This window comes from Vipera ursinii (genome assembly GCF_947247035.1).
Source record: "Vipera ursinii genome assembly, chromosome: Z".
NCBI lineage: Eukaryota > Metazoa > Chordata > Lepidosauria > Squamata > Viperidae > Vipera > Vipera ursinii.
This window is the reverse complement of record NC_139517.1, coordinates 125567436-125585441: the sequence shown is the minus strand read 5'-3', so window position 1 is coordinate 125585441 and position 18006 is coordinate 125567436. Positions and strand designations below refer to the sequence as shown.

The 18006-nt window shown below is 45.5% G+C and overlaps 1 protein-coding gene across 1 annotated transcript in view; it reads left to right on the top strand.

Annotated features, from left to right (window-relative positions):
- LOC310648880 (mitogen-activated protein kinase kinase kinase 3-like) overlaps positions 1-18006 on the top strand; it is a 111389-nt gene that overhangs the window by 71745 nt on the left and 21638 nt on the right. Inside the window, exons 6-11 of the mRNA XM_083376987.1 lie at positions 3256-3369; positions 6634-6745; positions 11286-11419; positions 11675-11748; positions 13451-13518; positions 17212-17301. Coding sequence (XP_083233113.1) covers positions 3256-3369; positions 6634-6745; positions 11286-11419; positions 11675-11748; positions 13451-13518; positions 17212-17301 — 592 coding nt within the window. The remainder of the gene's footprint in view (positions 1-3255; positions 3370-6633; positions 6746-11285; positions 11420-11674; positions 11749-13450; positions 13519-17211; positions 17302-18006) is intronic.

Below are 18006 nucleotides of genomic sequence, written 5' to 3'. Positions count from 1 at the left end.
CTCCAAGACAAATATATTTTAAAAGCCATTGCAAAAAGTACTTCCAAAATTTAGAGAGATGTCATGTCTCCTGCCTCTAGCCAGGGCTATCTAACATTGAAATTTTGAGATTTGTGGACAACTCCCAGAATCCCTCAGCTGGCATGCTTCAAGATGGGTGGACTTCAACTCCTAGAATTCCGCAGCCAGCAGTCTTTTAAGATGGGTGGATTTCAACTCCCAGAATCCCCGGCCGGTATGCTTTAAGATGGGTGGACTTCAACTCCCAGAATTCCCCAGCCAGCAGGCTTCAAAATGGGTGGACTTCAAGACCCAGAATTCCCCAACCAGCAGGCTTTTAAGATGGATGGACTTCAAGTCCCAGAATTCCCCAGCCAGCCATGCTGGCTGAGGAATTCTTAGAGTTGAAGTCCACAGGTCTGAAAGTTGCCCTGGTTGGACACACCTGCTTTATCCAATCAATGTTCTGACCAGTTGGAAGTTCCGAATGATCCATGAAAAATAAGTAAGGAAATAAACCTGAGAAACACTTTTAGTTTTGAAATTCCTTTTGTTCTGGGTTGGTACTTTCCAGAGAGTAAACTTGTTCTGGAGTTCGTTTGGGAGCTGCATTGATATCTGAGTCTCTGCCCCTTCTTTAGCTCCGTGGACTTGAGTCCTGTTTTAAACATGGAGAGAAGCAAAGCCTGAGTCAGCATTTGGCAGTTTTTTGATGCCTTCCTGCCTTATATTAATGTACTTATTCGGTGTCCTAGATTCAGGAAAGCTGTGCTTGTTTCCTGAATTTGCAGCGTGCCAACTTACACTCCGGTTTGCATGCATCTAAATTTAGGCCGGTATCTGGTGGAGACTGTCCGTGCACAGGACAGTTTTGCTAGCGTGAGGAATCCAATTTTTCTCAGCTTTTGTCAACGGGCAGAAAGCAAGAGCAAGGGTGCACCGAGCATACTTTTCAGTCTGGGGTCTTTTGAGGCTGGCTGTGCGGGTCTGGGGGGAAAAAGGAGGAAGGCTGTAGGATATTTTATTTCCAGATTTTGGAAGATTAATGGACATTCCAAGGAGAGAGAGGCAGCCATGGAAGTCATTTGCAGCCGATTGCCAGAGAAAAATGGTTAAACAAATTCCAAGTAGGGAACGCATATCAGGAGAGATAAATTGCAGAGCAGTCTTAAGAATGTAAATTTAATTCTTGATTCCTATTGCTGTAAAATGGAGGAAGCCTTCTTTGGAATACGCCTCCCCCTACCAGGTTAAGCTGAACTTTGCCATTGATTCTGGTCTGGCCAGGAATGGACAGCTGATACTAATCTCAGGTTAATTTCTATTTCCTATATAGGAATCTTCAACCAGACCTTTGCTGAGGAGAATGGCTGATGCTCTACAGCAGGGGCCTTCAAACTTGGCCCTTTTATGACTTGTGGACTTCAACTCCCAGAATTCCTCAGCCAGCCTGCCTGGCTGAGGAATTCTGGGAGTTGAAGTCCACAAGCAGGGGTCTTCAAACCTGGCCCTTTTATGACTTGTGGACTTCAACTCCCAGAATTCCTCAGCCAGCCTGCCTGGCTGAGGAATTCTGGGAGTTGAAGTTCACAAGCACGGGTGCCTGGCTGAGGAATTCTGGGAGTTGAAGTCCACAAATCATAAAAGGGCCAAGTTTGAAGACCCCTGTTCTACAGCTTGAGAAGAAACTAAAGTATATCAAAGACAGAATGGGAGTCCCCATCTGTTGTAGCTGTGTTCCATTGTGTACCACTGAGAAGTCCCCTCACAGAGCATGCTTCAACCTTCCCAGGTCTATATAAAGGTAGTCCTCGGCTTACGACCCGGACTGACCCCTGAAATTACCATTGCTAAGCAAGACCGTTGTTAAGTCAGTTTTGCCTCATTGGCTTGCCACAATTGTTATCTCTGCAGTTGTTAAATTAGTAACCCGGTTGTTAAATGAATCTGGTTTCTCCTGTTAACTTTGCTAGTCAGAAGGTCACCAGAAGTAATCACATGACCCAGGACGCTGCAGCCGTCGTAAATATGCATCCAAATTTAATCACAGGACCGCGGGGATGCTGCAATGGTCGTAAGTGTGAAAAAACGATCACAAGTCACTTTGTTCAGTGCGGTTGTAAGTTTGAACAGTCACTGAATGGTTGTAAGTCGAGGACTACCTAAACACACACATACAGGTAGTCCTCGACTTACAGTAGTTCACTTAGCGACTGTTCAAAGTTACAAGAGCACTGAAAAATGACTTACGACCATTTTTCACGCTTATGACCATTGCAACATCCCTTTGATCACATGATTTAAATTCAGACGCTTGGCAATTGACTCATACTTATGATCATTGCTGGGTCATAAGTCCCAGGGTCACGTGATCCCCTTCTGACAACAAAGTCAATGGGGGAAGCCAGATTCACTTAACAAGGTAAGGTAAAGGTAAAGGTTCCCCCGCACATGTGTGCTAGTCGTTTCCAACTCTCATCTCCGTTTCAAAGCCGAAGAGCCAGCGTTTGTCCGAGGACGTCTCCGTGGTCATGTGGCCGGCAAGACTAGACGCCAAAGGCGCAGGGAACGCTGTTACCTTCCCACCGGAGTGGTCCCTATTTTTCTACTTGCATTTTTACGTGCTTTCGAACTGCTAGGTTGGCAGAAGCTGGGACGAGTAACAGGCGCTCACTCTGTTACGTGGCACTCGGGATTCGACCCGCCAAACTGCCGACCTTCTGATCGACAAGCTCAGCGTCCTAACCCACTGGGCCACCGCGTCCCTTTCGCTTAACAAACAGGCTACTAATTTAGCAACCACAGTGATTCACTTAACAGTGGTGGCAAGAAAAGTCGTAAAATGGGGGCAAAACTCACTTAACAGCCGCCTCACTTAGCAACAGAAGTTTTGGGGTCATCAATGGAGGACTACCTGGATTTATTCAGCGCAGCCCAGGCCTTTTAGCAGAACGAGAGACCCCGGGTGGCAATTTTTTCGGATAACTTTCGTTCCGTTCTTTCTTGAGGGAATGTTATGATGGAATAAAAGGTTGCAGCCTCCCCCCCCCCCCCCCCGATGTTTGTTTCTGTTTTCCAGTAGAAACCTCCAATGGCTTTGCACGGTCCTGTGCTCAGCGGCCCCCCAAGCCCCTGCGGTTCCCAAGCTCCCCCCCCCCTTGCAGCTCCCCCCTCCCCGCCTTCAGCCACTTCCTCTCTCTTTGCTTGTTTGCAACTCAGCTGCGCTTGTCCTGTGTTTGTTCAATCTTTTTCCAGCTCCTGGTTCCCTTGAAATCACAGGAAGATTTGGATCGGGCAGTGGAACACTTGGACCTCAGCCCTTCTCTGAAAAGCTTGAGGGTGTTTGTGAAAACCCCAAAGGAAACAAACGTTAGACCTGTTTCTTTCTCTTTTTTTCTTTTTTTTTCTTTTCGAATTTATTATTATTATTACCGTATTATTATTGCCCACTTTTATTTGTGCACCGAGCGAAAAGGCCATGTGGTCGTCCGAAGGAGTGGAAAGCGCTTGACTATTTTGATGATTGCCAAGGTTAGGAGGAAAAACCCTCTGGGACAATCGGCGTTTTTTTTTTGGCAACCTGGCTTTTTCCAAACTTTCATTTGTATGGGAAACTGTGTTTTGCCGGCAAGTCCTCCTCTTCAAAGCATTCGTTTCGTGACTATTCGAAGTTACCGCTGCACTGGAAAAAGGAACCCGTGGCCATTTTTCTCATGTATGACCGTTGATTACATGACCAAAGTTTAGAGGCTTGGCAACTGACTCATATTGATGACGGTGGCAGTGTCCCAGGATCATGGGATTCCTTTTTGCGACCTTCTGACAAGCAAAGTCACTGGGGAAGCCGACAGAATAACAAGAGTTGGAAGGGAAAAACCTCAGAGGTTTCCTAGTCCAAGCAGGAAACCCTATACTGTGGTTGCCCAATCTCTGCTTTAAGAGACATCTCCTTCCTTCCTTCCTTCTTCCCTCCCTCCCTCCCTCTCCTTCCTCCCTCTTTTCTTCCTTCCTCCCTCCCTCCCCTTCCTCCTTCTCCTTCCTTTCTTCTTCCCTCCCTCTCCTTTCTTCCTTTCTTTTCTTCCTTCCTTCTTCCCTCCCCTTCCTCCTTCTCCTTCCTTTCTTCTTCCCTCCCTCTCCTTTCTTCCTTTCTTTTCTTCCTTCCTTCCACCCATTCCTCCTCCTTCCTTCTTCCCTCCCTCCTCCCTCCCTCTCCTTCCTTCCTCCCTCTCCTTCCTTCCTTTCCTCTTTTCTTCCTTCCTTCCTCCCTCCCCTTCCTCCTTCCTTCCTTCCCTTTCTTCTCCTTCCTTCCTTCTTCCCTCCATCCTCCCTCCCTCTCCCCTTCCTTCCTTCCTTCCTTCCTTCCTTCTCTCCTTCTTCCTTCCTTCTTCCCTCTCTCCTCCCTCTTCCTTCTTCCCTCCCTTCTTCCCTCCCTCCCTCTCCTTCCTTCCTCCCTTTTTTCTTCCTTCCTTCCTCCCTCTCCTTCCTTTCCTCTTTTCTTCCTTCCTTCCTTCCTCCCTCCCCTTCCTCCCTCTCCTTCCTTCCTTCCTTCCTTCCTTCCTTCCTTCCTTCCTTCCTTCCTTCCTTCTTCCTTCCTTCCTCCCTTCCTCCCCCTTTCTCCTTCCTTCCTTCTTCCCTCTCTCCTCCCTCTCCTTCCTTCCTGTCCCCAGTGTTCAAGCTTAGTTCCCATTGTTGGAAAGCTCAGCTTTTGATCTCTGCTAGAGCTGGCATTAATTAGATTCACTTAATCAATATGTTAACGGCCGCAGTGATTAATAGCTGTGGCAAGAAAGGTCATAAAATGGGGCAAAACTCACTTAACAGTTGTCTTGCTTAGGAACAGAAACTTTGGGCTCCATCGTGGTCATAAGTCGAGGACCACCAGCATTCTGACTACAACTCTGAACTGCGATTGCCTGATGCCAGAGGCACCTGGTGAGTGCACAGCTTAGCAGCTGGCTGCCTTCCTCCACAACTGTCTTGTGAAGGAATGCATCAATTAAAACCAGAAGGCCGGAAGTGTGTGAGGGGTCATCTTCCTCCACTTACGACCAGTCATTTAGCAAAGTACCTAGTTCCAAAGTTGCACACATTCCCCGCTGACAAATGCCCTCATTTACGGTTCCATAGAGCACCCCACTACCAAGAACAACGATTTACGACTTAGGATCACAAGCCCAAAATTTCCGTTGCTAAGCAAGACATTTCGTGAGTTTTACCCCATTTTACAACCTTTCTTGCCACTGTTGTTAAGCGAATCCCTGCAGTTGTTAAGTGAGTCACACGGTTGTAATGTGAATCTGGCTTCTCCATTGACTTCACTTGTCGGAAGGTCGCAAAAGGGGATCACGTGACCCTGGGACACTGCGGCCGTCATAAATATGAGCCAGTTGCCAAGTGACCGGATTTTAATCATGTGATCATGGGGATGCTACAACAGTTGTAACAGTGAAAAATTATCATAAGTAACATTTTTTCAGTGCTGTGGAAACCTTGAACGGTCATTAAACAAACCGTTGTAAGTTGAGGACTATCTCCGAACCAGCAGTCTCTGAATGACTATGCCGAAGAAAGTAATCTTCCTGAGACATTTTTTGAAGTTCAAGGTTGCAATAATCCCCGAGCAGTTTGAGCCTAGACAGGAAACAGAGTGAGATGAAATGAGATAAAGTAAAAGGTAATTAATATTTTATGCTAATTTGCATTCCCTTATTAGCATCCCATGGATGTGTTTTTAGCATCTGGGTACCACTGTGCCTCAATCCCAGCTAGCTCTCATTATTTGACAGATTAGAATCTACCCTAACCCTTTTAATACAGGTAAGCCTTTGACTTACGACCGCAATTGGGGACCAGACATTTTAGTTGTTAAGCAAGATGGTTGTTAAGCAAGTCACACCAGATTTTATGACTCTTTGGTGAATCGCTGCAGTTGTTAAGAGACTCACACAATCGTTAAGGCAATCTATAGCTTTCCCCATTTTTTTTATAGCTTTTTTTCAGAAGGTCCCAAAAAGATGATCGTATGACTTTGGGACACTGCAACGGTCATAAATATGGACCAGTTGGCAAGCATCAGAATTTGGATCACTTGACTGTGGGGATGCTGCAAAGGACGTAACTGTGAAAAACGGTCCTAAGTCCGTTTTTTCAGTGCCGTTGTAATTTTGAATGGTCACTAAATTGAATTGCTGTAAGTCGAGGGGATCTGAGGCAGGGGCTACACAGCTCTTCCCTCACTGTCAACTTAAGTAGATCACTTGTTTGATTCTTTCACTGAGTACTGGAGCCTCATGAGATTATGGTGGTACCACGAAAAAGCTGTGGTGGCGCGGTGGTTAGAATGCAGCATTGCAGGCTGACTCTGCCCCACTAGTTCGATCCTGACCAGTTCAAAGTTGACTTAACCTTCCGTCCTTCTGAGGTCAGTAAAATGAGGACCCAGATTTTGGGGGGTGGGGGGGAGCAACAGGCTGACTCTGTAAAACAGCTTAGAGAGGGCTGTAAAGCACTATAAAGCGGTATATAACTCTTAAGTTCTCTTCCTGGTGCTAGTGCCATTCCTTGCAACAGTCAGGACAGTTGAGTTATCGGTTGCTCAGTGGGACCCACCAACAACTTTTATTCTGTTTGTAGCTTCTGCAACCCAACAACACCAAGCAGCATGAGATGAGGATATCTAAATCAATGGGGGATATACTGGGATCTCTGTGCAAAGACAGCGAGAGGACACGGAAGCATTCAACAGGTGGGTGAGATGGAGCTGTGCGCCGTACCATCTTCTTCTGAGGAACCCCATTATTGTATCTGAATAGAGGGTGCTCTTCAGCCTAAGCCAGTGGTGACGAACCTATGGCACGCGTGCCAGAGGCGGCACTCGGAGCCCTCTCTGTGGGCACGTGCACCGTCGTCCCAGCCCCATGTCTCCCCACAGCCCCACCCTCACCAGCAGCCCCCCCAGAGGAGAGTCACTCCCGGGCATGGCCCTCAGGGAGCAGCGCAGCCAAGGACATGGCAGCCGGACAGCAGGGACAAGACTCCACCCCTGCGCCCCGTCACACGCAGATGATGCTGCGGGGCGCAGGGAGAGGGCATGGCTGCCATGGCATTGCAGGGCCGCCTGGGCGATCTACTGCAGTGGGCCATGAAGGTGGTGGGTGGCCCTGTGGGCAGGCGGGGCATGGAGTGGGGTGGGCAGGGGGCCGGGGCAGTTTTTGGGCACTTGGTCTCTAAAAGGTTCGCCATCACTGGCCTAAACTTTCAGAGTGTCTCGACTTGGCAGCTTCAAGCTGAGTGGACATCAACTTCCAAAATTCCCCAACCAGCATGGAGAATTCTGGGAGTTGGAGACCACTCATCTTGAGGTTGAGAAACACTGGCCTAAAGTGCCTAAAGTGGAGTACCCACAACTTCTGTAGGCAAGTTGTTCCACTGATCAATTGTTCTCACTGTCAGGAAATTCTCTTTAGTTCCAGGTTGCTTCTCTGTGTGATAAGTTTCCATCCGTTATTTCTTGTCTTGCCTTCAGGTGCTTTGGAAATTAAGTTGACTCCCCCTCTTCTTTGTGGCAGCCCCTCAAATACTGGAATACTGCTATCATGTCACCCCTAGTCCTTTTTTTCTCTAGACTAGACTAGCCAAATGAATGTTAAACAAATATTTAAATGAACACACAAACTCACATTATGTCTATATCTGTATATTATTATTATTATTATTATTATTATTATTATTATTATTATTATTGTTGTTGTTGTTGTTGTTGTTGTTATTGTTGTTGTTATTGTTATTATTGTTGTTATTGTTATTATTATTTAGATTTATATACCGCCCTTTCCCGCCCTGTATATGTATATGTATATATCTCTATCTATACATATACATATCTTTATATATCTATCAGTCGGTCCGTCTGTATCTATCTATCTATCTCTATCTATACATATACATCTACATATCTATATATATCTATCAGTCTGTCCGTCTGTATCTATCTATCTACATATCTGTATGTAATCTATACATCTACATATCTATACTTATATATCTATGTGTATCTATCTATCTATACATCTACATATCTATATCGCTGTCTATATCTATCTATCTATCTATCTATCTATCATCTATCTATCTATCTATCTAAAGTTACATTAATTTTAAAATATAGTTAAATGAATATTTCTTGTCCTTGTTACTACGGCAGCCTTAGTCCTTTTGCTGTGAGATTCCTAGAAGGCCGAAGCATGGATTTTTTTAAAGAATTTTTTTTAAAAAATTACATTTCTCCCTCCTCCTTTACGATGCCATTGAACTTTTGCCCAGGATATTAGGAGGTATTTGGAGAAAGCTGTCTGAGAAACAAAATGTGCCAGTCTCTGTTGTTCCGTGGAGTTTCTGCAGATGTCATCGTGTGCTCGAACACCATGTGTATGTTTTGATGCTGTCCTTTGGTTTGCCGGTCGGGCTGATTAGCCGGCCAATGACAGTTGGACCTAATATATATATCGGTTGCTGGCAGAACACCCAAAAGAGTCTTCTTTTGGAGAAACAGGACTTGGCAGAAGGTCTCCCTCGTTAAGCAGACCGGGGGTGGGTGGGGGGGTGGGAATATGTGAAAAGAAATAGGGTGTCAAACCTACAGTGATGGAAGATTACAACTCTTCGTTCCAACAATGGTTTGGAATGGCCGAAAAAGGTAACTTTGCTTCCCCACTCCCTACCCCAATAAATCAGGTTTTTAACCTTCGGGATTGTAGAGGAAGAAACGGTGGCAAAGTTCTCTGGGCATTTTCGGGGGGGGGGGAGAAGGAAAATAACCCAGAGGTCCCCAACCTTTTGGGTACCAAGGACTGGTTCCATGGAGAGAGGATTTTCCCACGGACCGGAGGGGGCGTGGTTTTGTGTGTGCTACCTGCATCTCGCGGATGGGGCTTTGCTTGTTTGCACGGGCCGGTTGCTAGCATGCCGCGGCCCGGCACCGGTCCACGGATCAGGAGTTGAGGACCCCTGATCTAGAGGCAGAATGGGAAATTGAGGAATGTTGATAGGTGCTCAGCTTATTCTAGTTTTGAAGGCTGATACAGCTTGTCCTTGACTTATAACGAACGATTCAATTAGCAGCTGTGCAGTGAAAAAGTGACTCACCAGCAAATCTGGCGCTTAACAACTATTTCAGCACCTTCATGGTCGCACAACCAAAATGCGGGCACGTGGCAGCTGGCATGTATTTACAAGAGTTGTCGCAGGGCAAGGTTGTGTGACTGCCTTTTGTGACCTTCTTCGCTGGCTTCCAGCAAGCCCAAGTCAACCATGGGAAAGTGGATTTGCTTCACGGCCGTGGGATTTACTGAACAATCACAGTGAATTGTTTTAACAATTGTGGCTATAAAATTGGAGGCCACTCGCTTAACACCCACCTCACTTAGCAATGAAAATTCTGATGTCAGCTGTGGTTTCAAGTCAAGAACCCCCTGTAATATTTGAGGAAAGCAGATAGATAGATAGATAGATAGATAGATAGATAGATAGATAGATAGATAGATAGATAGATAGATACACATACACATATACACACACACAATCCGGAGATAGGGGTTATACTCTGTAATGCTTCAGAGGACCTGTCCATCAGAGGACAGATGCTGGATCTAGTATGTATTTTGGGCCAAAGCTGGAGGGAGATGTTAGTGATGATTCTAGTTAATGATGATTCCAGAGGTTAATGATAATTGTGTGCCACAATCAGTGTTGGGTGTGAGAATTTGTATTTCTAAACAGAAGAACACCTCAAGAAGAGAAGGGATTAAAAGGAGCTACGAAGTAGCTATCGCAAGAGAAAGGAGTTAGAGTGGGGTGTGTAAGGAAAAGGGTTGAGATGACCCACAGTATGGGTCAGGATGGTCACTTTTGTTCTGGGCCAGAAGGATGGGCATGGAGTGGATGATGGATCAAGGAGAGACTCAAGCTGGAGCTTAAGGAGAAATTTCTTGACCGGGAGAACAATTAACCAGTGGAACTACTTGCCTCCAGAAGTTGTGGGTGCTCCATCACTGCAGACTTTCAAGAAGAGACTGGACAAAGATTTGTCTGAAAAAGCATAGGGTCTTCTACTTGAGCAAGGGGTTGGACTAGAAGACCTCCAAGCTCCCTTTCAACTCGGTTATTCTGTTCTGTTATTAGTAGTGAGCTCATCCCTCGGTATGTTTTACATGCTTGTTCTCCTTGGCATGGAATATCTCTAAACTAGGTCTTCTGCCTGAAATTGGTACCCTCCATAGGGTTTGGTCATTCTGCATGAAAGCTTCAGGAGGTTATAGCCCAAAACATCTGTAGGATGCCAACTGAAGCCAATCTTAGCCGGGCAAAGTCCTCTGCTCCCATTGAGGGCAGATTCTTACGTCCATCCAACATCATCGTTTGGCATGGCGCATGCAAATTGCTGCACTTGCGGTGCAAAGAAGAGCCAGAATCTCCTTGGTGGAGCAGTGGGCTAATGCCTCCTTAAGTAACACCAGCTGCCTGCAATTAGTGCAGGTTCGAGTCCCACCAGGCTCAAGGTTGACTCAGCCTTCCATCCTTCCGAGGTAGGTAAAATGAGGACCCAAATTGTTGGGGGCAATTAAGCTGACTTTGTAATAATGCCGCTTGGGGGTGTGTGTGAAAGCCCTAATAAGCAGGCATATACATAGAACGAAGGCTATTGCTAAGCACATTGGTTTGTAGTTAAATTGTAAGCCGCCCTGAGTCTTCGGAGAAGGGTGGGATATAAATGGGATTAAAATAAAATAAAAAAATGATAGCATTCCCATATCCCCATAAATAAATAAATAAATATCTTAGGGGCTGCCCCAAAGAAGAGGCAGTCAAGCTATTCTCCAAAGCGCCCGAAGGCAGGACAAGACGCATTGGATGGAAACTAACCAAGGAGAGAAGCAACCTGGAATTAAGGAGAAACTTCCTAACAGTGAGGACAATTAACCAGTGGAACAGGTTTCCTTCAGAAGTTGTGGGTGCTCCAACACTGGAGGTTTTTAAGAAGAGACTGGACAATCATTTGTGTGAAGTGGTCGAGCAGGAGTTGGACTAGAAAATTTCCCAAAGTTTTTCCCATCTGTGTTATTCTGTATTCAGTGTTCTGCTTTCTCCTAATTCTTTTACTTTCCTTCATGCCCAACACCCCTCGCTCAGAGACTAGGTTGCCAGACCTTTTAAAGCCACCCTTCCTTCCCTGTGGTTCAGACCCACAATCTCAGTTTCCCCCAGGATGACGACTGCCTGTTTTGCAGGATCTCTGCACACCGGCCGGAGTTCTCCACCTCCTGGGAGTGTCCCTGAAGAACAGCAGCAGATCGCCCGTCAGGGATCATATACCAGCATCAACAGCGAAGGAGAATTTATCCCCGAAATGATGGATCAAAATGTAAGTTGCCTTGAAAAGCTCAGAAAAGAGAATCGGATCCCAGAAGTCTTTGACTCTGAGGTGGCAGAATTAAAAATGGGATCGGGCCACTTGATTTTGCCCCGTGGAGATCCCTGGGAATCTCCTTAATCTTAAGTCCCCTTCTGTTATATTCTGCTTGGCTGGCATAACGCGTGCTTAAATGGATGTGCCTGAGGTGATTTCAAATGTATTCCAAAACCCTCATTTTTATTGCTCTTCTGTTTTCTCTCAAAGTTGTTGGACCCATTTATCAGCCCAAGCAATTCGCTTTCAAGCAGTTGCCAGTCCCTGGACCAATCCATAGACAGGTAAGAAGCAGAAAGAAAAAAATCTCATTTAATGTATGCTGATTAATGTACATTTAAAGTGACAATAAAGTTGTTATTATTCTATTCTAAGCTTAACTATTTCCATATCTTCTTTGTTGTTCCTTGGGGGCATCTTCAGAACAACCTTTTGGGGTGGCCACTAGATATTGGGGCGGTCCTTCTCAGGCATGGTGTCCAGGCTTCCAGAATATCCCCCCTGGAGTGACTCGCTGGCATCTTTACTGTCTATTTGATTTCTCTGAGAAGGCTCTTCAGTTAAATGAATAATTATTAAGTATAAAGAATGAAAAACTACAGGTAGTCCTCGACTTACGATCACAACTGAGCCCAAAATTTCTGTTGCTAAGTTGTTATGTGAGTTCTGCCCCACTCTATGACCGTTCTTGCCAGAGTTGTTAAATGAATCACTGCAGTTAAATTAGTAACACGGTTGTTAAGTGAATCTGGCTTCCCCCATTGCTTGTCAGAAGGTCGCAAAAGGAGATCACGTGACACAGCAAAGGTCCGAAATGCAAGCCAGTTGCCAAGCATCCGGATTTTAGTCACATGACCATGAAGAGGCAGTAATGGTTGTAAGTGTGACAAGTAGTCACAAGTCACTCTTCAGTGCCATTGAAACTTCAAACAGTCACTAACTGTTGTAAGTCAAGGACTACCTCTATTGATTTTTAAGGGGCATAGGTCATCAGCCTATGGCAGGGGTAGGCAACCTTGGCCCCTTCATGTCTCGTGGACTTCAACTCCCAGAATTCCTGAGCCAGCCATGCTGAGGGAAAAGGATAAGGTTTCCAAGCTGAGCCATGCTGGCTCAGGAATTCTGGGAGCTGAAGTCCACGAGTCATAAAAAAGCCAAGGCTGCCTACCCCTGGCCTAGGCCTAGGCCACTTTATGACTCGTGGACTTCAATTCCCAGAATTCCTGAGCCAGCCCTGCTGACGGGAAAGGGAGAGGTTTCCAAGCTGAGTCATGCTGGCTCAGGAATTCTGGGAGTTGAAGTCCACGAGTCATAAAAGAGCCAAGGCTGCCTACCCCTGGCCTAGGCCTAGGCCGCTTTATGACTTGTGGACTTCAATTCCCAGAATTCCTGAGCCAGCCTTGCTGACGGGAAAGGGAGAGGTTTCCAAGCTGAGCCATGCTGGCTCAGGAATTCTGGGAGTTGAAGTCCATGAGTCATGAAGGGGCCATAGTTCCCCATGCTGGCTCAGGAATTCTGGGAGTTAAAGTCCATAAGTCATAAAAGAGCCAAGGCTGCCTACCCCTGGTATGAAGATTCTCAGTCACCCAGGTCAGGGTTGTCCCAAAGGACTTCGTTGGTTTTTCCTTGGGAGACGTTTCACTTCTCAACTAAGAACTAAAGAAGCTTCTTGGATGAGAAGCGAAATGTTTGCAAGGAAAACAAAACCCAAGAATTTCCAGTTGCCTTTTAGAAAAAGCACTTTTGGGATTTAAGTCGTCCGTAATGTATCATTCCCTGGTGTGTGTTTATTAGTGCAAGATGCCTCACATTTTTATAGGGAGAGATAGGCATTGCTCAGTTTAAAATTTATGCAGGAATTTAAAATGTTGTGCATTGCTAAGATTTTTAGTCTTGAGTAATGGAGGGTAGTAGTGTGCAGATAAAAGAATGAGCAATGTTAAAGGTTGAGCATAGCTCGCTAAATCTAATTCGATCTTTGTGCAGCCCGTCTTTCAGCAAAAACCCAGCTTCAAGAAGGAAAAGAGAAGCCAAGGGCAGCTTGGAATGTCTGGGTAAGAATGTTGGATTGTGTAAATGTTGTATAATTTTATTGTATTATTACAAAATAATTAGTACTGTGCAATACTTACTGCATAAGACAATGTTGTTGACTTCAACCAAGATTGATGTGCAGATAATCCTTGTTCTGTACCAGCCTGCTACCGGCCCTGCAGATAAGGCAGGGACAACCCCTTTTACAAGAAGGCAAGAGGCTGGAACTAAGCCCGCCAAATTTATTAACATAAAAACATAAACAGAGCAAAGAGAGCAAAGAGAGCAAACACGAACCATGAAACAGGAACTATTCAAGCGGTTGCCTTCAGCAAACCAGCCCTCCCACGCATTCCCCTTTTATACAGTTCAGGGCGTGGCTTCTCTCTGCCTCCTTCCGAGGTGCCCCATTGCCTTCCTCTGTTTACTCCTGATTGACTGCCTCCTGCGTCGGGCGTCCTTGAACAGGGCCAGCTGTGGGTCATCTTCATCCACGCTGTCAGGCTCACACAGCTGGGTCTGCGTCGTGACCAGGTGGGAGAGGCCTGGCTGAGGGCTCTCATCAGCAAGCTCTCCAACACCCCCCTCCTCCTCCTCCTCTGAATCGTCTGACCCAAATGCCGAACCCACAGGCTGACCCTGAATCACAACAATCCTTGACTTATGACAACAATCGACAGTTACAGTGTTGTAAGTGTGAGGAGAGAGAGAGAGAGAAAGAAAAGAAAAGAAAGAGAAAGAGAAAGAAAGAAAGAAAAGGGATAGAGAAAGGGGGAGGAAAGGAAGGAAGGAAAAGGAAGAAAGAAAAAAGAGAAAAAAGTGAAGGAAGGAGAAGAAAGAGAAAAGAAAAGAAAAAAGAAAGGAAGGAAGAGGGATAGAGAAGGGAGGAAAGGAAAGAAGAGAAGAAAGAAAGTGAGAAAGAGAAAGTGAAGGTAAAAGAAAAAAGGAAGGAAGGAAGAAGGGATAGAGAAAGGGGGAAAGAAAGGAAAAGAGAAAAGAGAAAAAGTGAACGGAGAAGAAAGAAGAAAAGAGAAAGAAGGAAGGGGGATAGAGAAGGGGGGAGGGAAGGAAGGAAGAGAAAGGAAAGAAAGTGAGAGAGAAAGAAAAGAGAAAAAGTGAAGGAAGGAAGAAAGGATAGAGAAGGGGGAAGGAAGGAAAAAGTGAAGGAAGGAGAAGAAAAAGAAAAGAAAAGAGAAGGAAGAGAGGAAGGGGGAATAGAGAAGGGGGAGGGAAGGAAGGAAGAGAAAGAAAGAGAGAAAAAAAGTGAAGGAAGGAGAAGAAAAAGAAAGAAAGAGTTTGACTTGGAAGTGATATTGTGTTGTACCAAATGTTTGAAGCTGATTTCAGATTTAAGTTGTGGGGCTTGGGGGAATTTTTAATAGGCCTCCAGGGTGCAGAGTTCAAGTTCTTCATTAAGCTTTCCTTTGCCTGAGGCCCAAACGCCCCTCCCCCCCCCCCCGCTCACGCTCGACAGCCCCTGTTTCCTTTCGCATTCATTACGGGCTGCGTCGGACATCTTCTGCTGCGAGGACAGCACATGAAGGAGAAACAGCTGAGTTGTCTTAGGAGAGGATGATGATCAAGCGATGATGGTTAAGTGATGTGGAGAAGGAGGAGGAGGATTGATAATAACTTGGCCTTAAACAGGGCTGTTCTAAGGCAGCAAAAGGAAACAAAACGAAACTTAAGCCTTTTGTAACAGTTCTCCCGGCTGCTGCGATATTTTCTTTCTGTAACAAGATTCCTTTTACCTTCTTTTTGTTTTGTAAAAATATTGTTTTCAGCAAGTGGGCCATTACTCCATTTTCTTTAGTCACTTGGAGAAGCTGCTAAGAGATTCATTTTGCAGATATCGCCAATAGGAAAACGAGCCCCTAAGGAGGCACAAATGCCAGGATTGTGAGTTCTAGTCCTGCGTCAGGCACAAACACCATCCTGGGGACTTTGAACCAATCACCAGCAGCCTGTGAGTTCTAGACCTGCCTCAGGCACAAATGCCAGTTGGGGGACTTTGGACCAATCACCAGGAGCCTGTGAGTTCTAGTCCTTCCTCAGGCACAAACACCATTCTGGGGACTTTGAACCAATCACCAGGAGCCTGTGAGTTCTAGTCCCGCCTCAGGCACAAATGCCAGCTGGGGGACTTTGAACCAGTCACCAGGAGCCTGTGAGTTTTAGTCCCGCCTCAGGCACAAATGCCAGTTGGGGGACTTTGGACCAATCACCAGGAGCCTGTGAGTTCTAGTCCCGCCTCAGGCACAAATGCCAGCTGGAGCACTTTGGACCAATCACTTTCTCAGCCCAGCCCAGTTCACAGGGTTTCTCAACAAATAGGAGAAGGATGGTGTATGTTTGTTTCCTGGAGTTATTTATAAAAATAATAAAAGATAAAAACTGACAGTTTTAAAAACTTGAGTTCAGGGCAAAACAGCGGATTCTGCCATTCATTTTGCAAGTATATAAGTAACTCTTAAAATTGTTTATAACGAAGTTAACTATACTGAAAAAAAAAACGTTTATCACACTTATGACTTTTGCAGCATCCTCACAGTCATGTGATCAAAATTTGGGTGATTGGCCACTGGCATGTATTTGTGACGGTTGCAGTGTCCCTCTGTGTGTGTGTGTGTGTGTGTGTGTGTGTGTGTGAGAGAGAGAGAGAGAGAGAGAGAGAGAGAGAGAGAGAGAGATGTGGTTTCCAGCTGGCTTCCAACAAGCAAAATCAATGGGGGAAGCCAGATTGGTTTAACGACTGCATGATTCATTGAGGAGCTGCAGTGATTTGCTAAACAGCTGCGGTGAAAAGGGCGCAAAAGGGGCTAAAATTCACTTAACAGCTTCCTTGCTAAGCAACGGATATTTTGGGCTGTCATGTATACTATCTCTATACATTACAGACACAAATCCTGTACGCAACATACACATTTCAAATAAACCTAGGCTGCAGGGATGAAACGAGTAGGCTGGAGTAATTTTTTTTAAAAAATCCTCTTTTAATGCTTTTCTTTATAGGTAAAAATAATAGGAGGGACTCTGTTGTAAAAGAGCACCTGTTATTTAATTCTTTCTCTAAGTTAACTGTTGTGATTCAGGGTCAGCCTGTGGGTTCAGCAGTTGGGTCGGACGACTCAGAGGAGGAGGGGGGTGTTGAAGACCTTGCTGAGGGGGTTGAAGATCTTGCTGATGAGAGCCCTCAGCCAGGCCCCTCCCACTTGGTCACCACGGAGACCCAGCTGTGTGAGCCTGACAGCGTGGATGAAGATGACCCACAGCTGGCCCTGTTCAAGGACGCCCGACGCAGGAGGCAGTCAATTAGGAGTAAACAGAGGAAGGCAATGGGGCTTCTCGGAAGGAGCCAGAGAGAAGCCACGCCCTGAACTCTATATAAAGGGAATGTGTGGGGAGGGCTGGTTTGCTGAAAGCAACCGCTTGGATAGTTCATGTTTCTTAAAGCTCCTGTTTCTTGGTTTGTGTCTATAGCTGTTTTTGTAGCTATAAATTTGGCAAGTGTAATTCCAGCCTCTTGCCATTTGTAAAAGGGTTGTCCCTGCCTTTTCTGCAGGGCCGGTAGCAGGCTGGTACAGAACATTAATTTTTAACTGGGATTAGAATCTGGAGGGGCTCCTGACATCTTGAATTTCACTGCGGGGGGGGGGGAGTCAAGCCGGCCAAAGTTTTTCACTTTTCTTACCTCGTTCCTCTTTCTTGGACAGATTTCAATGTCCCATTTTGTGACCGAGGGAAAGGCGGCACTTTTCCGAGGCAGTATCATCTCTCTCAGAGTCGCAAGGATTACAATGATGGTAAGTCTGCTCAAACGAGGGTTTATTTGTTTTTTGAATGGTAGAAAGCAGGGGTTGCTCAGAAAAGGCGGCAGGTGAGATGGCAGGAAAGAAAGAGGGAGAGGGAGTCAAAGAAAAAGGAGGGAGGAAGGAAGGAAGGGAAGGAGGGTGGGAGGGAGGGAAGAAAGAAAGAGAAGGGAAGGAGAGGAAGGAAGGAAGGGAGAAAAAGAAAGAAAAAGAAAGAAAGACAAGAGGAAAGGAAGGATAGAAAAAACAAGGAAAAGAGAAAGAAAGAGAGGGAGGGAGGGAGGGAGAAAGGGAGGGAGGGAGGAAAAAGAGAAGGAAGGAAGGAATTAAAAAAGGCCCAAACAATTTTGGTCTCACCACGGTGGCTAACATCACCTTGACTTTTTTTATCATTCCCTGCAGACACTTTGGGAAAAGCTTTTAGTTAGCCAGTCTAGGAACTTCCTATAACATGACCACAGTCCTCAACTTATTTTTTATATATATATATAATATTTTATTAATTTTCTGTTATTACACTTCCTTAGCGCTTCATGGACAACGTGTTGTCTGGGTTAATTTATTTTGTTTAGTAATACCAATTAAGTTCTCACTCTCTATCGCGTTTTTCTCCAGCCGTTGATAGAATAAGTTCCATGTCTTAAAATACTCTTCTTTTTCTTTAATTCTCAGTGTAACCATGTTACTAACTTGACAACT